General features: G+C 30.6%; 1 protein-coding gene and 2 long non-coding RNA genes across 3 annotated transcripts; 1 reads left to right on the forward strand and 2 right to left on the reverse strand.

Moving 5' to 3' along the window:
• Positions 1–6,057: 6,057 nt before the first annotated feature.
• LOC107794302 (uncharacterized) lies at positions 6,058–7,755 on the reverse strand. Its single transcript, XR_001649904.2, has 4 exons — positions 7,554–7,755; positions 7,331–7,419; positions 7,111–7,197; positions 6,058–6,292 (listed from the first exon to the last, which is right to left on the reverse strand). It is a non-coding gene; the product is annotated as an uncharacterized LOC107794302 (long non-coding RNA).
• An 8,250-nt stretch (positions 7,756–16,005) lies between these two features.
• On the reverse strand, positions 16,006–16,865 carry LOC142173887 (uncharacterized). The gene is made up of 2 exons (XR_012703247.1): positions 16,697–16,865; positions 16,006–16,273 (listed from the first exon to the last, which is right to left on the reverse strand). It is a non-coding gene; the product is annotated as an uncharacterized LOC142173887 (long non-coding RNA).
• An 8,598-nt stretch (positions 16,866–25,463) lies between these two features.
• Positions 25,464–27,125, forward strand: LOC142161673 (E3 ubiquitin-protein ligase PUB23-like). Its single transcript, XM_075239798.1, has one exon. The coding sequence runs from the start codon at positions 25,593–25,595 to the stop codon at positions 26,871–26,873; it is 1,281 nt and encodes a 426-aa protein (XP_075095899.1). The 5' UTR covers positions 25,464–25,592; the 3' UTR covers positions 26,874–27,125.
• Positions 27,126–27,391: the final 266 nt, after the last annotated feature.

Here is a 27,391-nt window from a genome sequence, read left to right on the forward strand (position 1 = left end):
TGGGCCGCATATGCGCTCCTATTTCCGCTTCTGCGATCTTCCCCAGCCAAGCCTACTTGCGCTTCTGCGATCAACTGTCCGCATCTGCGCCCATTCTTCCGCAGATGCGGAAACACCAGAACCAGCATACCTACAACAATGCAACATGAAACGAAAATGATCCGAACCTCGTCTGATACTAACCCAGGCCACCCGGGACCCCGTCCGAATATACTAACAAGTTCCATAATATAACACGAACCTAATCAAGGCCTCAAATCACACATAACAACATCGAAACGGCGAATCTCACCTAAATTCGAACTAGAATGAACTTTGAACTTTCAACTTCCAAAACTCCCGCCGAAACATGTTAAATCAACCCGGAATGAACCCAAATTATGCACACAAGTACCAAATGACATAACGAAGCTATTCAAATTCCCGAAACCACAATCCGAACCCGATATCCTCAAAGTCAACTTCTGATCAAACTTATGAACTTTCCAAACCTTCAAATTTCCGACTTTCGCCATTTAGCGCCGAATCCTTGTAGAAATATCCAAATGCAAATGCGGGCATACGCCCAGGTCCCAAAATCACCATCCGAACCTAACAGAACCATCAACACTCCGTTTCGGTGTCAAATTCACAAAGTCAAACTTGGTCAACTCTTTCATCTTAAAGCTTAAAGCTTAAATCATGAAATTCATTCTTCCAAATCGATTCCGCATAACCTAAAAACCAAAACCGACGATTCACATAAGTCATAATACATCATACAGAGCTACTCATGATCGTAAACTACCGAGCGAAGTGCAAATGCTCAAAACGACCGGTTGGGTCGTTACATCCTCACCCACTTAAACATACGTCCGTCCTCGAACCTGCCAAGAGTTGTGCCAAAGCCCTCAAACCGCCGTGTAACCTTACCATGTACCTACTCGGGGTGATCCCATGTCACCCTATTCTATATAGGCCCGACAACACAACATACTAAAGATCATTACTTCAACCTTAAATTTTCGGAACTGGATTCCGACTCCGGTATCAAAAATTTAACTCCCCGGTCAAACTTCCAAATTTAAATTCTTGTTTTTAGTCATTTCAAGCCTAATTTAACTACGGACTTCCAAATAAAATTCCGAATACGCTCCTAAGTCAAAATCACCATACGGAACTGTTGGAATCGTCAAAATTCTATTCCGGGGTCGTTTTTTCAAAATGTTGACCGAAGTCAAACTTGGCCTTTTAAAGCCAACTTAAGGAACCAAGTGTTCCGATTTCAACTCAAACACTTCCAAATCCCGAACCAACCATCCCCGCAAGTCATAAATCATTAAAAGCACATACGAAAAATTTTATTTTAAGGAATGGGGTTCTAAAAGTTAAAATGACCGGTTGAGTCATTACAAGCATGAAGGCCCTTAGCGAAATGTTGTTCGCTTTTTTTACCCTTTAAAATTAAATTTCACACTAGACAAAATATTCATTTGGTTATTTCTCTAATATTGGTAATATAAATAATTATTTAATATTTTCCAAATATTTAGGATTTCGAGATCAATTAGATTTTGTGTATTAGATTCTTTCTTATTTAAATTATGTGACATAATAAATTTGCAGAAGAAAAATCAAAATAGTATGTAAAGTGTTTCAAAATAGCCGTTTACATAAACTCTGAATCACTTTTACGTCTTGGGGTATTTTTGTTTATCATACACTTCTATAATTAATTCTAATAAATTAGGTAATCTAGCTAAAAGTTTTGAGCAATTTCAGTTCCTTTTAGGCTTAGGAGTTGTTTGTTTTGTTATAAGTTATAAAAAAGTGAGAATTTGATTTAGGTGTAGGAATAGTTTTTCAAAGGAAATTAACCGATTAGTTCTTTACAAGAAAAATATTAATTCTTTATAATTTTGTGAGGTGAAAATTTATTAATTCTTTATAAATATTTCAGGTAAACTTTTCGTCCACTTTCACCTCTTTTAGGTTCAGGAAATTTTTATTTTATTGGTAAAAATCTCAAGCACTTTTACCTTCTTTTGGGTTTAGGATTATGTGTTTATGTACATATTCCTAATATTTAGGACTTTAAATTTATTGAAATTTTATCTCTTATAAATTATATATATACTGTATTAAAAGCACGAATACCCTTAGCGAAATGTCGTTCGCCTTTTTTTACCCTTTAAACATCAACCTCACATTAGACAAAATAGTTATTTTATTTTCCTAATATTTAGGATTTCGAAATCAACTAAATCTTGTATTAAATCTTTTCTTATTTTAACTATGTAACATAATAAAAAAATATACTCCAATATTAATAGTACACGAAAATCACACATTTTCCATAAACAATTCTTATTGATCGAGCACTTTCCCTTTCTTTTAGGTTTAGGAGTCCGTTTTTTCTTTCTCTTATTTTACATAATTATATGTAGTTATACAAAATATTAGAAAGAAATTTAAAGATAAACATTAACTACAACTACATGTCAAGAAAAGATTCAATACTGAAAAGTATTCAAATTAACATAGCTAATCCACTCCAAAAAAAACGCTGAATTTGAAGAGGTTTTATTTACATATTGCGGCGATCAGAAACCTCCGCAATATACTTTTACGGCAGTTTCCAAAACCCCCGCAATAATGTTCGCCGCAATCAATTTGCGGGGTTTTTTTTGACAGACCGCCGTTATCATATAGCGGCAGGTATTTGACGGTAGTATAACCTCCGCAATTTGGTAGTTTGGCTATCACTTATTAAAAAAAATAGCGGAGGTCTAAACCTCCGTAATTTATTTATTTAACCCCCACAAATTTTATAACACAATATTATTATAGGTTAAATAGTGGCAGTTATAACCTCCGCTATTCATTGAATTTTTTTTTCTGCAATGTTACTCCATAACTGTTCCAATTTCAATTATATTAATATAATGAGGCATCAACAAATTATATAAATTGCTTACTGGAATCAAATAACATCAATATATTAATAAACCACAAAATACATTAAAGTAAATTATCATTAGTCTCAAAAATTTACTTTAAACACAACTACTTCAACCATTAAACACAAAACATCAATATTATAAGTCTTAAAACTAACTTTAAAGAGAACATCCACTCCAACCATTATGGACAAAAGATCAACTATGATCATTCAATCGAGTACGATACTTAATTATCTAATATATTTGCAAGCAACTTCAATAGTTGTCGTTAGGATTACTTCCACCGGATGATCTTCTTATATCCATGGGTAAAATGGATCCGCTAGCCGCATCACTTGGCTATAAAACAATCAAAATAAAATATAATTAACAAAAAGTATCTCAACAATATCCTAACTAATAATCACTTAGTTTCATTCAAGTATCAGTAATCAGTAATTACTTAGCACTGTAATGCACTGCCAGTGAAGTGTGAGCACCTAAATTTTTATCGTGCTTGAATATTTTCCGCTCTCATCTTCCCACGCGTGTCTCCACTCTTTGTCCCCTACACTTTGTCCCCATTCCACATTCTCTTGTCCCTCATGCTTGTCCCCCTACACTTTGTCCTCTCTCCACTTTTCCTTGTCCCCATGCTTATCCCTGCTCACAAACTCTATACGACTCTCCCTGCCCATTAAAAACAACCCCCAATTCCTTTCTCCTGGGAGAGAACGGACAGAAAATCCCTGCCTCCTGAACAAAAACATAGCTCCATCTCCCTACTGCCTCCTTCAACCAACCAACAACCACCCCAAAAGAATTTCCAAAACTCAGCAAAATTCCAGCACAAAAAAACACCTCAAACCCAGCTGAAAACAGCTCCAAAAATACCAACAAAAAAAAAAAAAATCAGCACAAAACCACCCCGAAACAGCCACTCTTTCTATGTCAAAACAGAGGCTATCGGCGAATTCGGGCTCATTGTTTGAAGTCGTCGTTCGAGTCACTTGAGGTTCGAAGCTTTCCGGGCAGTTGAGGTCTATTTGTAGTCACGTTTGACTACTCGTTCGTTGCTATTTAGTCGAGTTTGTGAGGTTGCCGAATCGAGTTTTTCCGGTTTTGGGTTCGTCAAATTCCAAAGAATTATTGTTATACAAGTTACTTTGAAGGATCTATAATCCGAAAGAGAATATTTTGCTACAATAAAAGGTCCATTTCTCTCATTTTGTTCTTTGATTCATTATGTCAATCTCTTTTTAACATTTGATATGATAGAGTTTTAGTGTTTTTTTTTCCGTGCTATCTTACAAAAAATGAATGTGTCCATCGTATTTGCTAAATGATAGCGTTGGATGTTAAATTATCTATGTTAAAACTTAGTTTCATGTTAGTCTTTTCTGATGTATGTTTGTATCAATGTTATCATGATTTAGTATGCTATAATTTAGACAATATTTTAATGTAATTTGATAAATGAATTGATGAAACAATAGATTTTGGTTAAATTGGAGCGAATTTAGTTTGCTGGTTTGGATTTTCAGTTGATTTGTGGATTTGGGCTAATATGGTCATAGGATATTGATTTAAAGTGACTCCACTTGAATTGATTGGGCTTAAATAATTTCAAATTGCCAAGCCCAACACAAAATAGACCAGTAAATGAGCTAGCTACATCTTTCTTAACTAATTAATTTTGTTTCCTCCATAAATAAACTCCATAACTGTTAGACCTTCACATTTTATCCCAAACTTAGGAAATTAATTAACTTATGAATACGATAACATGCTTTAGGTGCACTCTTAATTAATCAAATTATCGTGATTATGTACACGTTCGCGTGACATAATTTTAATTTTCAAAATTAAAATCGAAGTATGTGTTCGCGCAACTTTGGTCAAAATATTCTTAATATAATAAAATTCTATTAATTGTGTACACGTACGCGTAATATAATTTTAGCACAATAAACAATACGAATTCACACCCGTGATTCGTTTCAAAAAATAATTTCATATTTTAATAATTAAAAACGGGTAGGTAAAATATGGGAATCGATAAATCGCAGTTTTATCCAAAAATTAATTTAAGCTAAGTTAGTCAATAAAAGCCACTGTGCTAGAACCACAGATTCGGGTAATGCCTTACACTTTCTCCCCGGTTAACAGAATTCCTTACCCGAACTTTATTTTCGCAGACCAATAATAATAGAGTCAAATCTTCCTTTGATTAGGGATTCAAATAAAAGGTGACTTGGAACACCAACAAAATCAATTCCAAGTGGCGACTCTGTAAATAAAATAATCCCTACTCAATTTTGTCACTTTAATTGAAAAAACCCTTTAATCCACTTTATACCTTTTTTTTTGGGAGGGGGGGGGGGGTAAAAAGAGGGTGTGACATGAAGCATAAAAGTAGTGATACCCCCACAAGAGAGAAGTTGGCAGATACAGATAACAGAAAGATGCCTGTTTTTAGCATCAAGCTTGTAATTCGTTATTCCTTATGTTTGAATTGCCTATTATATGCCTTGTCAATTAGACCACAAGCCGCAACCACAAAAGCAGAGCATACGCTCATAGAATCATTCAATCGATTGGCACCAGTAAGATTTAACACAATTTTCAATTAAACATCAGGCTGCAGATGCTTCAAGAACAATCCTTCCATACTTGTCAAAAGAGAAGAAGCAGAAAGCTAAATGAAAGAAAATCTACCTTATCAACAATAAAGATTTCTTCACCATTGACATCCACTTCAAGATAACAAGAAACATCCATTAAAGCCAAATAAAAATAACTTCTTATTCTTAAATAAGCATGAGAACAAATGGAAAAAATTCAGTTCTTGGTATTACAAAAAAGTGCTTTGTCAATTGGTTCAAAAGCAGAACTAAAAATAAATATGTAGAGTGAAAATTTTCGTCCATTTGCTGTATAATCTGATCTGTGTCTATTCTATATTTCCAATGTGAAAGAATGACAATTTTATTCTTAAGTTTTTTCATTTCTGAGAATACATTTCCTGTTTATATCACAAACTGTTATTATGTACTTGAATGGAAAATTCCATACAAGTTGGGAGAGGGTATTGTAACTCTTCTGAGTTCTCCTTACCTAAAAAAGAAGGACAATATTGAAACGAAAATGGTGAAATGATGCGAATTCAAATCAAGTTTTACATGATACAGAAGTGAGAAATTAGTTAACAGTAACTTTGCCAACCATTCCAGCTCCCTGGTGAGGTGCACAGTAGAAACTGTAAGTTCCTTTCTCACTCAAAGTGATAGAGTAAGTCTCCCCTGGTCCATTCAGATATTCCTCTTCAGGCATGGAAATCTTACTTACATCAACACCAGCTAGGATTTCATCTTCATCAAATACAACATTGTGAGGGAAACCGGTATTAGAAAGACTAACCCCTATGATTAACATTTTGTTCAGATATTGCCTATTCTAAAGGTCTGTTACCAAATACAGGAAAAAGATTATCTCACATCCTTCCATTAGAAAGATAATGCAAAATGCTAGATTCAGCCAGACACATTCTACTTGCACCACATTACACATTTCTGCTAAGTTGCTAATAACTTGTAATTATCAATGATGCCATAATATAGCCCAAAAAATGGCAATGCTCTCCACAGTAAACATCCAAATTTCCAAAAAGCCAACAAAAAATATCTTAACAATGTTGTGAAGCATAATTCAGGGGAGTGTCAAACTCCAGGCAATTCCAGGATAAAAAAGAACTAAAACCCGCAATTTACATATATTTTCCAAATAAACCCGCAATTTACATACATTTGTTAGTATTTTCTGTGGAAGAATTTCTTCCACGGAAGAGAAGGCATGAAGATGAAGTCAAATTGCCAAAGAAACATACTGTAGGAAACTGCAAATGTGATATATGTTAATAATGTTATGAACGATCACAACTAAAATAATTACAATACATACGTAATTACTTGTTAACCAAATCCTATAAACTGATAATATCAGTCTAATATATTCCTCATCACTTGACAAATAAAATAGAAAATATGTTATTGATTCATTAGCCTTTTGAAAGAAAGCAGAATTGATGTTCATGCAACCTAATCTATTTTCTGCGCATTTTGTATTACAAACCTAGAAAGAAAGAAAATAATATTCAACACTACGAAGAAAACTAAAAATCTGTTTGTACCATGAGATTGATTCAAACACCATGTAGAGCAGAAAGAGGAATAGTAGCTAGTGACAATTGCGTCTTCTCTGAAGGTCCTCAAGAGTTCTAAAACACACATGCAAGAGGAAATATTTCAATTAAGTAGACCCAAAATAGCAGAAATTAACTTACAAAAATACCGAAAAAGCTAAATTTTACAACCTAAAATACCTAATGCAGAAGGAGAAAGAAGACTTACATCTCTAATTTAAAAGAGAGTGTTCTATCCTTCTTCAAAATACACCGATTCAACAAAAAAATTTGTTACTCTCAGTAGAAAATCGAAAACTGAAAAGCCACAAATTAGAGGAAAAATCAGTTAAGGTAAAACACAAATTAACGGAGGAAATAAACCTAAAACCCACATGCAAGAAGAAAGAAACACAGAAAAGCAAAATCAAAGAATGGGGAAGAGGAATTACTATAGATCTGAACCCACAATCAAACTCAGCGTTGTAAATCTCTTTCATAGAATGGGGAAGAAAGCAAAAATTTACATTAGTGACGGTCCAAGCGTGAACCCAAGTTGGGAAAGCTATTCCTCAACTTTGAAAGCTAAAAAGCCCTACGGTCCAAATGGAAGTGAGGGAGGGATTTGGGAAAAAAAGAGGGAAAAATTGGGGTTAGTGCGCTTTTTTTTTCTTTTTTTTTTTTTTTTTTTTTTTTAAGGTTGGCAGAGGTTATTGATCGCCCCAAATATAATATATTTGTGAGGGTTGTATAAACCCCGCAAGTTAATATAAATTGCGGAAGTTATAATAACTACCGCAATTCAACCTCCGCAAACTCACTGTTTTTTTGTAGTGATCAACTTTTTACTTTTTGTAACCGCACTTATGTTGGATTTGTAATAACAATTAATCTTTAAAATTTTATTATTTTCTTTATTTATTTTTTAACTTTATTATGTGATGCGAATTTTGGTATTTATTATAAATACACCACTTTGACTTTTCTAGATCTTTGCACCTAAATAAAAAAAATCATATTCTAATATTTAGGACTAAACTTATATTTTAGAATTTAAGTTTAACTACAAATCCTTCAAAACTGCGTATGAAGGAAACTGTCTATTTTATGTAAGGATATTTCAAAAACTTTGCTACTTATCAAACAGAAAAAGAAAAAAAAAAGGAAACTTTGAACAATTTCCTCTTCTTTCCCACAATCAAACGGTAGAATATAAGTCCTTATAGGCTTCTAATTTAAAAGCCTAAACGGACTTGTATTCTACCGTTTGATTGTAGGAATGAAAAGAAAAATGTTACATAAGGTTCCTTTATTAAGCATTCATCGTTTTAGAAACTTATAATTTTAAAAATTTATTTTACATTCGAACATATTTTAAATAATATGTATGTTAAATTTTTAAATATTCAATCATAAGAGAACACACACAACGCGCATAATCTATATCTATACTATATTAAAAGCATGAAGGTCCTTAGTGAAATATTGTTCGTCTTTTTTACCCTTTAAAAATAGATTTTATACTAGATAAAACAATCATTTAATTATTTTTCTAATATTTAGGAGTTAATAATCAACTAAATTTTTTTTAAAAAAAATTCTTATTTAAACTACATAGAAGTTCCTAATATTTGGGACTTCAAATTCAATTAAAATTTACTTTACTTCAATTCTTTCCTTAAACCAACATTATATCCTTGCGGACTTTAAGCATGCTTTTGAAGTTTAATGTGTATCCTTAGCCTCTGATGTATATAATTCTTAGTAACTTTTTCTTTTACAAATACTTTCAATAATTGATTACCTAAAAGACATCACCAATGCATGTTATTTTTTTCCTTTTATTTTTAAAGAGTTTTGATTTAACTTTAGGTATAAATTTCTAGAAGTTAGAATTATTGTTAATGTTAATTTTAAAAATAAATTAATCTATATCCATACTATGTAAAATTATAACTATAAATGATATTTAAACTTTAAATAAATTAATATACTTGGAACTTTGAAATAACTAAAAATTTGAAAAATTGTCTTAGCGAACATGATTTTAAAATTGCAAAATTACCAATGGCAGAGATTATTCAGAATGAGTTTAACGTAATGTTAGCTTTTATTTGGTCTTCGATGAATATGTATAGAAGGAATTTAGACTTAGACCAATAAGAATCTGGTCAATATTTTTACATAAGAAGAGGTTCACTTATTGTATATATAATTTTGATGACCTTTAAATGAACAAATAAGAGTTTTATGTATTTAAGTTATAAAGAACAAATTTCACATGCTAAAAACATACATATAAATATTTAAATTAAAAAAATTAATGTTAGACTAAACCCAAGAAAGGAAAAAAAGAAAAGAGCAGAACATTTTTTTAGACTTTTAATATCTTTTGTTATAAAGTAACTTAACCTCATTTATTTACATAAAATATTTATATTAGAATCTTGATAAATTAAAATTAGATTTTATTTTTGTATTGTCCAATAAAATAGAAAACTAATTTATTCCTTACACGATGATTATCATAAAGTTTTTATACTTTATTTATACCAACTGAAAACGGTGTGCTTAATTATTTGCATTGAAAATACCTGTTTGTCCCAAATTAATAATTAATTAGGTAATAATTAATTTATTATTTTATTTTATTTTATTTTATTATGATATTATGAATATAACATTAATAAAAGAGATGTTGCGTGTGATATAACAACATAACATATATCTATATAATAATTAATAAATCCCAAAACTCCAAATACTATATAACTAATTCAACTAAATTCATCATCTTTATATATTTTGAAAATATTGAATTCAATTATTGTATTAATGCAATAACATTTATTGTAAGCATTTGAACAAATATCGCATTTATTTTAACATCAATTGTTATTTTTCAATAATTTATTCTTTTTTACACGTTTTATAATAATTGACGCGATGTACACGTGCAACGCACGTACACTAAAACTAGTAGACATAAATATGTTTAATTTTGAGTCAAATATAATAAATGGGATCACCCTTGCTAGAAAATTGGATTCGTCACTGTATAGGTCACCGACCAAATATTTGGTGGATAAAGGGCTAATATTATTTATTACGTACTTTTTAGTTGTATTTAAGTAGTAACTTTTTTCCACTAAAACATGAATATAATTGCTTCTCTTTTCAAATCCAGATAAAAAAAAATTCCTTTTAGATCTGACCAAGAAAACATGTTTGATTGTCTATTATAAGTTATATATACGGGAACTTGAAATTTCGATTTGATTTTTTTTTTTAATATCGATATTTTTGACAAACTTACGCGCACTTTTTGACCAATTTATCGGTATTCTATACCGCTCAAAAACGACTCTTGTCTATAAGCTCGATATTGACTCGAGCTCGATATCGACTCGAGCTCTCGATCTTGACTCGAGTTCGATTCTGATTCGGAGCCTTGTATTGATTTGGGATCAGTGTTGGTCGGTCTCTGCCTCATAAGCTCGATAACTTCACTTCGCATCATAGTTTGATTTGGATTCGAGCTCGATAAGATATCGAGCTCGACATTGATCGGTCCCTAGGGCTCGAAGCTTGATGACCTGACTTCGAACCTCAACCTGATATTATGAAGACTCTCTTCGATCCAATGCATTACCATTTCGACCAGTTCGTAATAAGGTTGAAAACGGTTTTGACAGTATACAAGATGATTTCACAATTCACATGCAAGTTGTTACTTCTGTGTCGCACCAGGCCACCAGGTTATTTCCGTTAGGGCTTTTACTTGATTTATGTAGTAAAGCTTTTCTGATTAATTGTTTTCTGATATATGAGAAAAGGGTAAAAAATGAAAAAGGTAAACCATTTTTCTCTTAGTCTCTTTTTAACGTCATTATCACTGTATAAAACATTATTTATCTAACTAAATTACTAGTAGTTCTAACTTCTACTGTTCCTTTCGATTGTTCGTCATAAAACAAACTCTATTGTTAAAATCGACTAATTAGCCGGGGCGGCCCTTCCCTGCTTTAGGTACGAAAAAAATTAAATGTACGAATATTTATAAAAATAATAAATAAAATAATATTAAGTTATTTTAATTATACGTAAAATATTTGGGCAAAAGTATATTATATAGAAGGTATTACATAAATGAGAGGATTTATAACATAATAGATTTTTCAGGTGAAATGTTTGTAAAATCTGGTCAAAGTGATTACTGTGATAACTAGAGCATAATAAAATAATTTTTGTGTAACAAAAGAAAGAAAAATGACTTTTGGATAATGAACATAAAGTTGAATGACTTTTACGTAACCAAAGAAAGAAAAATAATTTTGGATAATGATGGGAAAAAAACAATAGCTACGCTTAGAATTTGAACCTACCACCTTAATGCCACTTTTAATGCTACATTAGAAGTGTCTATATGTCAAATGAATTCAAACATATTTATGTAATTCAAAAAATTGTTTGGATAGCAAGCTAGGCCTGAGTAATGCCAGCCGGACAACTCCATAAGCCAAGGCATGTAGTGGGATTTATATAGTTAGTTTGAGTTTTGTTCAAAACTCAAACCAACTATAATGGAACAAAGAAAGGGAGTACTCCTAAAATGGCGCCTTATATTTCTGCAAAGCGCAAGAGTACTCAAATTACAAATCTTACTAGAACGCCTCTAAATAAAGGGCAAATTGTCAATTTTAAAAGAAGTTATTCATGTCAAACCTCTTTCAGATGTCAAATGAGCTTTGCAATGTAAATATTTTTCTTTTAACTCATCTTATTATACATTATGGAGTAATTTCTAGAATAGGTGAGATGTTGTTCTGCGAATTCTTGGGGACCAAAGAGCCACTGGGCAGAGCTACATGGTTTAAATATACCGTACAATAAATAAAAACAAAAGGAGAAGAGAAAGTAAACAATATGAGAGAAGATAGCGAGGTAAAAGAAAATTGTATATCTCTTACACTTTTCTTCCTTAAATCAAACAAGGGAAGGAAGGTTTGGCACTCTTTTTTACCGTTCTCTTCGCATCCTTAGTATCGAACAGATTAGGAGGGTATGGGATCTAGGTTAATTTAAAACAAATCCAACGTCAATGTATAAATCAAGAACACCATAAACTAGTGTGAAAATGCTCCAACGGAGGTTGAATAGGTCGTCTTCTGCTCATTTTTATCTCGATCCATCATTATATGACTCTATCAATGAGGTGATTTCTAAAGTTCACGAGGAATGGAGAGAGAACCCAGCCGTATGTATATAGAAAATTAAATATTACTCTATTCTTTCTAATTTATGTGAACCTATTTGACCGGACACATAATTTAAGAAAAAATAAATTTTTTTTGAATTTGTGATCCTAAACAAATTAAAAAGAGGCTCAAAGTATTTATATGGTTATAAAAATTTCTCATTAAGAATACTAGTATTAGAAGTTTAAGCTAAATTATTTTTAAATTTATAAAATAATTATTTTTTTTGAAACGGACAAAAAAATAGATTCATAAATTTGAACAGAGGTAGTACGACTTAATTGATTCTGCAATCACGGACTCATAGGTTCAGAACAAGACTTACACAATGCCAAGCTCACATTTTAACTAATTTAGAAGCCGCACTTATGGTGTACGAACATTGGGACGAACACTGGGATTTCAAAAAATCTAAGGGTAAATTGATAATTCTTCATACCTTCTCATAGGGACACATGTGCTACTATTAATTTGACCAAACCACGTATACTGCACTTGCATTCAAATATAGTCTATGTGTAATTCTTCATACCTTCTCATAAGGACACGTGTGCTACTATTAATTTGACCAAACCACGTGTACTGCACTTACATTCAACTATAGTGTATAGTAGTACTTCACAACTCACAATTTCTCTCTCATTTAGAAGACCATCTCTATTTGTGAGCCATCTCTGTTTGTGAGCGATATTTATGGTACGGTTTGGGTCTATTTTTTTTTTAAAAAAAATTAAATCAAGTAAGTTATTTTTTTAAATATTAAAATTATTTTAAATCAATTAAATTAATTTTTTATCGATTCGGTTTTTATCGGTTTTTTAATTTTTTCGGTTATTTATCGATTTTTTTAAAAATATGAGACATATATTACCAAACGCATATTTCGGCGATTATATTTTTAACGTAACACTATCAAACTAATTGCTTTTTGAGAAATTTATCATTTACCAAGATATATTGATGATAATTGACTCAAATAGTGATGAATAATTTAAGTACTCAATTAAAAATTGATTATTTTTAACATGAAATAAATTATTGTACTTAGCAAAAGAAAACTATCAATCAAACTAGAAGGCAAAGAATTAGATTATTATAATAGTAAAGAACTAGACTAAAAATACAAATGACTAATATGTACCATAAAATTTTAGAAACTTTATATAAAAATATACATATATATATATAGGTATAATAATAAATTTAAATAGCTACTTTTATAGTCGGTTTGGTTCGGATTTTTTTTGATTATTTTTTTATTAAAACCAAAATTAAACCAAATTTGATCGATTTTTAAAATTTAAAATAAAAAACAAACCAAACCTAAATCGGTTTGGCTCGATTTTTCTAGTTTTCATGAACACCCCTTGTGAGTATCTCAGCTTTCTTCTACTCTTTTTTTGTTCTTCAATCTTTTAAATTGTGAAATTGTTTGATAGATTGGTTTGTGGTTGCTTGTGGCGTTAACTCTATTGTCCTTGTGATTTTTGGTAGATTCTACTTCATTCTCCTTCTTTCTTTGTTTCACCCATTTCTTGGTGATTTGATTTTGATAGATCCGATTTGATTTTCTTCATATCTTAGATTTTTCGCTCTCTGCAATTTTCCTCTTGCTTAGCTACTTCAATAGGTTTGAGTTTTCTCCTATTTTTGTTTTTTTTAATTTCATGGATTCTGTCTCTTTCTAATTTTATCACTTGCTGGATAAAAATCTTCTAGCCTCTGTTGTGTTTGTTTTTACATTCTTTTGAATAATTTCTTGCTAGATCTACGTACATGTCAGAAGTTCTATCTAATTTTCATATGCATGTTTGGAAATAAATACTTAGGTGCGTGTTTTTTGTTTCTAATTTTGGTTGTGTAACAGTGTTTTTGTGTGCAAATTTTATTATTTGAAGTTGCCTATTGAAGGTGAATTCAAAAAGTTTGTTTTTCTGATTTTCTTTAGATTTGATTTCTTCGTTCTTAAAAAAGTGGATCTGAAGCAGTGAGATGCTTCTGTTCTCCAGTTTTGTTCTCTCTCTTTGAGTTTTGTGTAATACTATGTGATTCCTATAAATGTCTCTTACTATTACTATACAGTTGCAGAGTGATGCATCTAAGGTGTTTGATAAGGAAATCTTTTGCGAGACACTATTTGGTTCTTGAACTCTTCACTATTTCAATGTATTTCATGCATTGCAACAGACATTGACAAGCTTGAACCAATTACCTGATCGAGAAAAAAATCATTGGCTGAGTCGATGAACAGGAAAACTACTATCAATTGATAGGAATCATCATGCATCATCAATAAACCATGGTAAACATCAAAATGTGCATTTTGCAACTGTGAACAAACTATTCCTTTCTTCAAAGTTATGTGAAATATGTCTTGAATCATCAGATCCATACTCCAAAGAAGAAAGTTAAGAAGGAAAAAGAAAATTTGCTAACTTGCCAAACCATATATCATTGACTCATTGTAAACTTCTGTTATGTTCTTTTCTATGTGTCTATGTGATCTTTGGTGACATTTAGGGAAAACATGATTACTATAAGAGCACAAACCAACTCATATGTTGTTGGTTAGTCTTATTGAGCAAGAAATTCGTTTATACCTATTTCTACTCTCAAGCTGTACTCCACATTCTTTAGTATAATCATGTTTATTAGATGTGGGTATATTTTTCACCATACATTTATGTTTATATACCTATCAGTTTCTAGCTTGGAACTAAAGTTTAGTTGATGTTATAGTATAAAATTGTAAGGAGATTTAAGAAATCATGCTCAATATATAGAGTAGTAAATAGTTACAACAATATCATGGTTGAACTTTCTGTACTATAGAATTATGCAGTTTTGTCAAAGGCGAAAAGCTCTAAAAAGCGTTCCATGTGTACTGAGCTTTAAGCGCAAAGCGCAATTTAAGTGTGGGTTTTAGTAAAAAAAAGGTGGAATAAAGGAAAAAAATAAAAATATATATGTAATTTAGGAAAAAATTAAGTAACAAGTTCCACTACAACATTTTGCATATATAGCTACAAAATACATTGTAACTAAATATAAAATTTTCCGTAGCTAAACACTTTAGCCACAATATTTTTTTCCGTAGCATCCGTAGCAAAATGTAGCGTGGCTAAAAATTAGCTACAGATTTTATATGATTCGTGACTAAGGACTAATACTTATTGCTACGAATGTTTTCTGCGTTGTAGCTATATTGATAATACGTTTTTGCTATGAAATATATATAACTCATAGCAAATAATCTTAGTCCTTTGCCAAGGCAAATAAACTATATAGCAATTTTTGTATTGTGCTACAAGGTATTTTACTGTGGCAAAAGACTTAATTTGTTTGCCACGAAAATTCAAATCTTGCGGCTATTTTTGTATTTTAGTTTCGTGGCAATAGTATTTTTCTCAGCTACAAGTTCAAAAATTCATAGCTATGAATTGAAGTATTTGCCACAAATATTTAGGTAGCTAAGAATCCATTCTCTTGCCATGAAATATATAAAATTATAGCTAAAGATTTCTTCATTTGCTACAAAAAGTGAGAATGTATAACCATATTTTTGTTACGTGATATATATATATATATATATAGCCACGAATTCAAACTTTTATTGCCACAAATTAAAGAATTTGCTACAAGAATAACTAGTCAAAATAATTTTCATAATAGCTAAAATTCCAAATATTTTAGATTCCAAAACAAATTCAAAGTTACACATAAGCTTTTAATAACGTAGCTAAGAATAAAAAAAATTTATATTCCACAATAGGTTTCAAGTTACACATAATTGTAAATTTCGAAGCATTCACAATGCACAATTTTTCTACGACACCATCTTCTTCTTTCACTCCTCGGGTCTTTAACTGCACCTTATCTTGGTCTTAACTTGTCATTGCTCTAACTCCACCAATCTACCGGTCAATGAAAAAATATTTTTAACATCACGAAACAAAAATAATTGATCATATATATTTTTAACAAGTACGACTGAGTTGAAAGCTCAATTAGTAAAAATATTGATAGAATTTCAAGCAGACAAAAAACATGTATTGATAAATATTTTACAAGAATTTCTAATAGATAACAAAAGGAAAATATACAAAGCAACAAAAGAAGTAAAAAAGAAAATTTTGAACACTTTTTAAACAACTTAAATTATCTTCATCCGAATTTTGTAATATTGCTTCTGTTCAAATTCTCAATCACTACTTATCAAAAATAAGATACAATATCTATTAAATTGCTGGAATAGTCCGCAAAATTGTACCCAAAAATCCAAGTGAAGTAGATATAAAAAGATTTACAAGCCCTAAAATATAGAGATATGAGCTTACCTCTTCTGTCCGAGAATAGAGAAGCGATTGGGTTCTCTCTCGCTCTTCTTTGTCATTCTCGATCGTCTTAATTTAGCCTTGGTTAAAGAATAAAATAGAAAAGTGGGGAAAGGGAGGTGGCGGCGGGAGAGAGAGGAGGTCAGAGTGTAGTTTAGGTTTTAGGGATTTTTGCTTTGGGCCTTTGTCGTTTCTTTACTTGTTGTTATACTATAAATTTTTACTTTCTTTTAATTTTTAATAAGACACGTAATACATTAAATGCAAAAAATGTAAGTGCTAACGAATATAAGTAATAAAAAAAACTACCAAAAACCAAAAGGAATAATATTATAAATACTTAATTTATAATAAGTAACATAGAAACAATAAACTATTTAAATAAAATGAAGGTATTCTAATTTACCTTTTTCTTTAAAGCTTCTTTCGTACTATTTGATATTCTTCGTTTGTTATATTCTCCTATTTCAATTATATTAATTTTAAAAAATATTAGTGCTTAATTAGATTTATGATAGTAATTATTAAGTTATCAAAATAACATTAGACCATTAATTATGCATATTCAAATTGAATACAATTAGCGATCAATGTAAATAGATACAAGCAAAAAGTTAATTTTTATTTAAATTATATTTGAAAATCACAAGTAATACTTTGTTTAGTATGAATAATGATATACTAATTAATTTTTTTTATAAACTCCTTTATCAACCATATTAAATTATCAGCGTTTTGAAATAAAACCTAATAATATTGAAATTATTTAAGTTTATAAAATATCGAATAATAGTCGTAAAAGAGACACGGCCCCTTCTTGTATATTAATTATATTAAATTCTTAATTCTTTGATTCGGTGTACAATATAAATAATTTGTTGTACAATGTAATTGGTATAAAATTATATTTGTTTAAATTTGATGTTGTAATTAGGCATGCACACAATAATGGTATTTTTTTTTCTTTTAAATCCCTCGCAAATTAGGAGGATCTATAATGTTTCCACACTTCTCCTCCAGCGTGACTCAAACCCAGGACCTAAACACTTATAAACTTTACTATATTTTATGAAAATCTTACGATTACAGCTCTTATGAGGTATATCCATAACTAAGTACATTAAAACATACTTATTAAAATAAAAATTAAATTATAAATATAAACTTTTTATGTATTTACTATCATGAAACTTACAAAGAAAATAAATATTTTTGTCGAAAACTTGTATTCACCCAATTGACGAAGGAATATAATAAATATATTTTGAAACATATATCTTTCGAAACTCATAATACGAATATCTCATTTTTATTTTAGTTTGTTTATTTATTCATCTTCTTCAAAGTTATTTTAAATTTACTTAGTTGGATGAAATTTCATTTGTGTAATATTTTTATTATATAGGGGATTTAAATATTTCTAAAAAAATAGGAATAACATCATGATATGTAACAACTTCTAGAGATAAACCGATTATGCAAAATACACAAAAATTTTAGTCTTCTAAATAAATAATTTGTATTAATTTTCTATTTAAGAATTTCAAGAGATACATATTTCAAAAAATATTTATTAATTTTCTAATCAATGACATGAATAAATATTTTCAAAAACAATATTTCTTCTCTTCTTAAAATATCATAAAAAATAAGTACATAAAAAATTATTTATAATTGTAATTTGTCATTTAACATTATATTTTAAAACAATTAGTTACAGATATACCTCATAGAGGGTATAAGTGTAGAATTTCAATAATATATGGGATATAAGTTTAAATTTAAAATACAACGGATGTATCTGAAATTGATTAATACTATAGGAGTATTTTATCTAACTAACAGGAAAAATTAATATGAATAATAATGTTAGCGGCAGAAAGTTCTATTTCTAATTTTATTGCTATTAGTTAGCATAAAAACCAACAATAAATTTTGTTTTTCACTTTAGAATCGTTGCTATTTTACTATACGTTTTTTTTATTTCTCGTTTTTATACTGTTTAGATTCAATTTTAAGACTGAAGATTATTTTTCATCCTTTTTAATCTTTGTTATTTTTAAATTTAATTAATTTTTTAATTAATATTTCTAGACCAAGTCTTTTCATGATTTTCATACTCGAAGCAAAAATATTCATCTTTAAAAAATGTTGACCTAATTTATTATGGTTAAAATATTATTATTGCAATGGTAACCTCAAATGTACGATTATATAATTACAGTCAACTATAAAAGTTTATTGAAATTTTGAATCTGTTACTATTCATTTTTTTCTTGATAAAAAATTGTAACTATTAAGCCAACTATTTTGAATTTTTTTCTAACTTGAAGCAAAATTATCCATTAACTAGAGGATTGTGTTTCAACTAATTTAATAGTCGTAAAATATTACTATTGCTACAGTACGTTTCAATTCGTGGTAATACTTAAATAGCTACGAAATTTTATCATAGTGATAAATCTGTGGTTTATATCATTTGTGACAAATAATTGTTAAGCCAAATGTAGCAATAGTTTATTTAGAACTTAAAGCAAAATTATTTATTCAGATACAACCTTTATTTTAAATAATTTATTGTGACTAAATATTAGTTTTGCTACAGTAAGTTTTAGCATGTAGCAAAAACTAATGGTTAGCTACGGAATTTTATCATATCAAAAGATCCGTGGCTATATCATGTCTTCATGACAAATAATCATAGCTTTTAAATCAACTATTGCCACGATATTTTATAACTTGAAGCAAAAATATTTATTTTAGCTACAATAGTTTGTTTCAAAAAATTAATTGTGACTAAAAGATTACTGTTGCTACAATAACTTTTAATGCGCGACAAAAACTTATGATTAGCTATGAAATTATACCGTAGCAATAAATTTATAGCTATTTAAGTCATTGTTGACACGATAATTAGTATCCATAGCAAAAATGAGGAATTAGCTTTGTCAATTTAATTTTTTTGGCTAAGAAATTTTACGAATTTGTAAAAACACACGCAACTCTAATTTTTGTGGCTATTGTTAGGTATTAGCCACGAAATTTAGATTTGTAGCTGAGATTTCGTAGCTATAAATGCATTATGTTTTAATGTTCATTCATAGTATTTTCCTTAATAACTAATACACTTATTTGCCAATTATATTTGTTGTTTAGTACCGTTCGATTCAGAATAGAATTCATGGGCATATGAGTGTTCACGCCTTAGTGCCTTACATACACTAAAGCACATCTTAAGCGAGGGGAAGCACCCTCCGTGAGTTTTTTTGAGCTTCAGGGCTTAAGCGTGCCCCTTTGACAACACTGGGCTTAACTACAACATCTTGGTGGTAAATTGAATTCAGAGTTTATTTGTACCGCAGAGTTATGCGATTTCATGTGTTTTATCTACCTTTTGGATAATTAGTGTTAGAATATTATTATTAATCTTTATATTATGTGATGTATGAATTCATGTTCATTTTGTGGTATCGTGTCAATTGTCAATAGCTTCTCCTAAAATGCGAAGTCTACCGTTTGATCTATAGAATGAATGACCTCCATGATCTTCTGTTGGAAGGTAATATCTCTATAGGCAATAACTCTTATTTCATTGCTAAAATATGTATTTTTGGTGGTTAAGTGTTGATGATAATAGTGAAGATATATTAAAGAGATGACTCATTAATACTTGTGGAACCTGATTGTATTTGATGGTCATACTTGAATACTCATGCAAACAGAGGCGAAGCTAGGGATTTAAGTGTGTGGGTTTTAAATTTTAAAATAAAACACTGCTTCCAGGGGGAATCGAATTCCATCTTTCCCAGCGAACCCACAACAATTACTGTTGAACCAAGACCCCTTTTGTTACTGGGTTCGGCAGTATATATTTATATAGATTTAATAATTATTTCAATATAAATATAGAGTTCCGGAAAAAGTCAATGGATTCGCCCGAACCCGCACCCACTACTGTAGCTCCGCCCCAGTATGCAAAGTTCATGCTACTTCTCAACAGACAAGCAGTTGATCAGATGTGCTTAATCCACCGATTTATTGTTTGAGAATTTTGAGAAGCCTAAAATATCAGGTATAGTTCTACTGAGACAGTTCTACTTATCGTTTTGTCATTGTGGGTTGGCACAGACAGACTTGATGATGTTCTGTTCCCTTGCATGTAACAGGTTGGTAATTTGAAGGCAACTGATTCTTTATGTTTTCTCCCTCGATTGGGACTCTCTAAAAGGTAATTAAAATTTTTTACAATATTATTCCTTGCTGAAGAAAAGTTCATGTAGTACTTTTCACAACAAAGATAGTTACTTCGAACAAAAAATAGTTCGTATAATAGTACTTTTCACAATAAAGACTCTTCTTTTGAAAAAAAATATTTCTTAGTTTCACTACAAAATACAAGAGCCTTCTATCTTTTTCTAAGTCACTTATGTAGCAACATAAAGGGAGCTTCTCTTTTGTAGCTAGCTCCTCTAATGGGCCGGGGGTTAAGAAATTATATGTTGTTCTACATCTAACATGAACACTCCATTATATTTCTGAAACACAATAGTATTTCACTATCATGTGATTTTTATCTTTGCGGAGTAAGACACCTCTCAATAATACTAACTCAATTACATTTTCTTCTTTCAACTTGTAGCTTCATCTCCAAATTGTACTTTCTTTGATGGGAATCAAATTTCCAATCTTTACTATGTTTGCAGATATTGAGTTTTTTTGTGGCACAGAAGAAATTAAAAAAAGAAGAGATATTGTCAGTACTTCCCTTAATAACAAAACTTTCAATACAGTTGGGAGATTTTCAAAAATTTAGATGCATTCAAAAATTGTATTGTTGGAGCAAAAGAATGTAACTTCTAATATTTATAGATACCCCAGAACTTATGGATTTCCTCCTTGCAGGGTTAGGAGTATATCATGTACACGAGAATCTTTGTACTGTTTAATACCTCCTCGATACTATTTTATTGAATAGGATTTACCTTTCAAAAAATATTATCAATTAAATAGTTAAGAAATGATCCTTTAAAATCAGTTCTAAGGCGGATGATTTGACGGGCATCATCATATTGGGCCCGTGCAGAGCACGGGCAAGCTCTTACTAGTCATAATATATGAAGTGATTTATGCCCGACATTACATCTAACAATAAGAAGTCTAGGTTATAGCCATCAATTACACTTGCTTGAACCGTTTTATAAATGTAAAATAACTAAATTAATACTAAATCTACATGAGAAATATGTGTCAATTACAAAATTAAAGTCATCATGACTCTATACAATGATCGTCAAATATTTTTGGTTATACTTTGCAGCGTCGGCTGGATTTATATTTGTTGCCTTCACATTAGGACCTCCAGCCAATACCTTCAAATATTATTTCGTCAAGCTAACATTACCACTTGAATCAACTAATAGAAAACCAAAAAGGATAAAATGGGATAGACATTAGCTTACAATAACCTAATTGTCAAAACTAAAACTTATATTAAAGTCCAAATTAAGCGTTTTGGGCTTAAAACATTTCAATGAATATGATAAAGGGATCTTTACATAAATAATCAGTCATATTCATTGTTTACTTTTTTTAACCATATATTTAGATTACACATTTATTCTACCAACGAATTCTCTATAATAATTCATAAATCTAGATCGGCTAATTGTTCTTGGATAGCACCTGTGCCAGTAGAGATTTCTCGATTGCAAAATATATTGAAATCCTGGGTAGTAAAAAAAAAGTGGAATGTTGTATTTTCAAGATTGGATTTCATATTCAAATAAACCTCGTAATCGTAAGAAAGTGGGCCTATTAGTTATGGGTCTAGCAAAAGAAAAATTGGGATAGGATTCTGTAGGATTTTCCCCCCTTCAATATCGGGCGTGAAAGTTTCCTTTCATCCGGCTCAAGTAGGTACACCAAATAAGGAAAGGAGTTCTCGTTTTCAAACTCTAGAAAATCCCAAAATAAAAAGGTCTACTCCTTACTCAAGTTCCCAGTGAAGACGAAATAAGATTTCAGTGATTTCGTCTTCTATTAATTCTTTATTCAAATTCAAATCCAACAAATAAAATAGAAAATTCTTGAGTAGTCTACTTCCCTTTGAATGATAAAATCCCTTAACTCTTAATAATTAAAGGAATACCTTGGAACCCATAAGGGATTTACTTGTCTATATATTGTTCCCTTCACCTCGATGGTTAGGCCACCACGCCCTTAAACTCTATACGCGATAGATAAACTCCTAGAACATGACATATTTGCTTACTTGAACATAATTTCTTTCCACGAAAAGAAAGGAAATGGTTCATTCCACAAAATAATAAGTTTTTTTAAGAGGTACAAATAGAAATTCCTCTTTATTTGATTTGTTACGAAATCGATCATAGATCAATTCCTTTTTATTTGGGAGTATTGACTACACCCCAATTCTGAGCTTCATGTTACTCTTTCCAAGTTACATGTCAGGTCCAGGGCATCCCAATTGGATTGACTGGGATGACCGTTTCTCCTTCCGAGTTATACATAATTATACATATATAATATATAAATTATGCATATATTATACCTCCATCGATTCTTTTCAGTTTAAGCGGTTGGGTGGACGGCTATTTGAGTTAATTCTTCTATGATAAACCATCTGATTTTATTAGCCCCCACCCCCACAAAAAGGGGGGAAAAAAAAAGAAAAAGAAAAAAAGAGAGTACCGAAGCTTAAAAGTTCTTCAGAGAAAGATGAACTCAACAACTATGTTGAAACTGGCCATTGTTGGTTCGTGTTAGTCTATTAAAATATTGAAATAATAGAAGAGTATTGGTCAAAGTTTTGTATTTTCCAGCTTCAATAACTGAATATTCGAGAAAAATATACTTTATCAATGAGTATAATATTAGCCATTACATCCCATTATTCACAAAAGTCCAGCTATTTAATGCTTTCAAAATTGTTTTCCACAGTACTCAAAAGTCTCTCAATATAAAATTTAAAAAAAGATCAGTTAGACGTAATTTTAGACTTCAAATGCTTAAGTAAAACAGTACTACATGATTTAAGACCCGAGATTTAAATTTGTTGTTCCTTATTGCCTTCCATGTACTAATTAAAGAAAATAATTGTAAGGACTTCCTGGTACTTCGAACTTATATTATGCATCTTCCATTTATTTTCTGTTCCTTTGACGCAATTAACACTTTTACGCGAATTTAGGATTTTAAGTTAATTGAGTACATAATATTACTGCACCCATTCATCATTGTGTCATAATGTATCGATGCCATGCATTATGTGTAAACTTTTTATTCTCCCTATTTCCTTTTAACTATATATAATTTGAGACGAACAGATTATTTAAATAATGTTTGTGTGATCGCGAATATACATCCTCATCCACAAATACAAGAAAAAGTTCCGAAATTTAGCCGTTGTAATATGCTACTATCTATTTAAAAACTGTACGAAGACAAATTATACTAAGTCATAAAAATACATACCACTTACAAAGCTATGTGTAATTACATTTCTTGTGCCATGATTGTGTAAGTAATTTTATATGATCTTTTATAGTGTTTTTTTTTTTGAGAGAGAAAGGAAAGAGAGTCAGAGAGGGCAGCTCAACAGCCAAGGAGAAGCAAAGAGGGAATAACGTGTCAAGATATCGCAGTCCTCGGCGGTGTTATAGCAAACTAAATTTTGAAGAGAAATATAGTTATATTGCTGTGTATGTTTATTTTATTTATAGGACTGTAACCCTTAATTAAAATAATACAATTATCTATTGCATGTCTTGCGCAAGTTTAGATCTAATCTTTATTTAACTGTTCCTGTACTGTACTTAAAGTCAACTCCCAATTCGGTTCGCGAAAACCTTCTATAAGAAAGTATAATGTCATTTTCACCTCTCTAATTCTCTTTGTATTCCAATTGAACACCCATATTATCGTCTTCATGCCATTAAATGAACAAGGATAACCAAAGCCTTTTTATTGTTGAAAGATACACTAGGTATAGCCAAATATCTTAATTTAGACTTAGGTGAAAGAACATCAAATATGAATTAATGGACTTGTAATTTCTTCGTAAAGCTATTGCTATTCACTTCTTAACTTATGAATGCAATCGTCCTTCACAGGGAAACATTATATTGGATAAATAAAATTATATATTTAGAATTTTTAAAATAATTTTTCGTCTATGATTAAAATTAATTGAACATTTTATATTTATCTTGGTGCATCTCTAATAGAATTGACAAATTCTACAAATATAAATTTTTCTATGGGCGAAATTATTAAAAAAGCACTACACAAAGTCATGCAGAGTGACTTGCTTGCAACATCCAATTTACCATTTTTACTACAGAAGGATTATAGGAAAATGAATTTAAACCTTTATACACTACGGTATAAAAGATTTTCACACTATCAATTCACTTAAAAATTAACTATCAATAAATACTCTTAATAAGTGAAATTTGTAACATAAAAAACAAGATAGATAATATACTATAATAAGTTAAACTATACTGACTTGTAAAGTTCTTTTACATTCTAAGTTATATTATAAGTTAAACCTCAGAAAATTATGATAAATAAACTTCCATGTTAGATATTTTAGGGTCCAAGTTCATATTTACCCAAAATAGGGGGTGTGATGACAAAAGAGCAGTTTGAGTATTCAACTACATAGACTATTCAAAGTTATAAATTCAGCTCTTTCCAAGAGGCACATCTTTTTTGCTTTGATGTCAACAGTTACACAGCTTGCATACTTCTAATGCCAACCAATTAAATTAGAGTTCTTTGACTTTGATTTATTCCTTCTTTAGACTTCCACACATATCTCAATCTTACTTCATAAATACATAACATAACCAACTCATATAAAAAGCCTAGGATTATGTCTACCCCACTTCTCCTTTCAGCTTATAATCAAGAAAATCTAAATCATCTGTCTATGGATTTTCCTCAACATTTTAGATGCCCCATTTCCATGGAGCTTATGAAAGATCCTGTTACAATATCCACTGGTGTAACATATGAGAGAAAAAATGTAGAAAAATGGTTCTATACTTACAAGAAAAAAACTTGTCCTGCTACAATGCAAGCAATTCACAGCTTTGACATGACTCCAAATCACACCCTCAAGAGACTCATTCTTGCTTGGCAAAATGGGAAATCTCAATCAAATTCATCCTCTTCATTTTCCAACAAACACGATGAGCTCGTTTCGTTGCTCAATACGATTGAATCGAGCCCTTTTAAGGTAAGTTCTTTAAAGAAACTCAAGTCAATTGTTGACGTAGGTGATCATGATGTGAAGGATGATTTCAAAACATGTGGTGGTGTTGAGGTTCTTGTTAGGATCATTCAACAAATTTTAATGGAAAGCTCGGATTTTGTCACGTTTAGAGCTTGTGAAGAGGCTCTTAGTCTTTTGATCAAATTGCCATTTGTATTAGAAGAAGAGGAGACAATCAAGATTTTGTTACAACCAGGGTGCATGAAATCCATGGCCATAATGCTCCAACGGGGAAGTGCAGAAGCAAGATTTTGCACCGTTTCGATATTCCAAAGGATCACAAAAGCTGATTGCAATTGGAATATTGTGATTGAAGATCAAGGGATTGAATTCTTCAAATCCTTGTTGGAGATTTTATCTGATGAAATCTGCAGTAAGGCAAGTTCTTGTGCATTACAAGTGTTGATAGACATACTCGAAAAATCGAAAAAATCAAGATTGAAAGCTATAGAGGCTGGTGCTATTTGCAAACTCATTGAAATACTTCCAGATTCAAACAAATCAAATTGTGAGAAAATAATGTACTTGATCAAGTTATTGTGTGAATGTGCTGATGGAAGAATGGGATTCATAGAACATGGGTTAGGAATTGCAGTCATATCCAAGAAAATGTTGAATATTTCAAATGTAGCCACAAAAATTGGGGCGAAAATTCTTTCATTGATTTGCAATTCTAACCCCACAGAGAAGGTTTTGGAGGATATGTTGATGTATGGAACAGTGAAAAAATTGGTGACTTTGTTACATATTAGTGGCTCTTCATCAACAAAAGATAGAGTTCTCAAGATTTTCAAGTTACATGGTGATAAATGGAAGAAAAATCCATGTTTCCCTTATGAGCTCAAGAATTATTTGGGGTTGGGAAGTGATTCTTTGTAAAATCATGGGTTCAAAAAAGGAGTTAATATGAAAGTCAGATACTTGTAAAGAAATTTGTTGAAATAGAAGAAAGTTTGTTAGGTTAATTATGTCCAAAGAGTGTTGAATTAACCATTTGAATTTTTGTAATCTGTTGGGCACGCCAGTTTGTTTAATGGTAATCATCCCCAATAGTTTTATTTTTTGATGTAATTTTTGATACATTTCATATGTGTCTTGGACGAAGCCAATGCTTATAGAAATTTCATTTTACCTTAATTGTTATAGCATTCTTGCTTTGTGTCTCTTAAAATACAATGTAGATATACATCCCAGTATGGTTTGGGGCTATATACGGTGTTTTCTTCCTCTTCTAATAGAGAGCACTTTACTACTTTATTTGTGGATCTACTGGATGCAAATCAAATACCGATTGATTAAAAAAATAAACTTGTATGAAAAAAGAAAAAGAAAAAATGAATCAGTCCCCATTGTATGAAAATAAAAAATAAAAAAATATTGTAGATAGTTGAACTTCC

Source organism: Nicotiana tabacum, chromosome 19 (assembly GCF_000715075.1).
Source record: "Nicotiana tabacum cultivar K326 chromosome 19, ASM71507v2, whole genome shotgun sequence".
NCBI lineage: Eukaryota > Viridiplantae > Streptophyta > Magnoliopsida > Solanales > Solanaceae > Nicotiana > Nicotiana tabacum.

Bases quoted from the DNA above. Each gene is read 5' to 3' on its own strand.
- LOC142161673 (XM_075239798.1), top strand. From the start codon at position 25,593: ATGTCTACCCCACTTCTCCTTTCAGCTTATAATCAAGAAAATCTAAAT.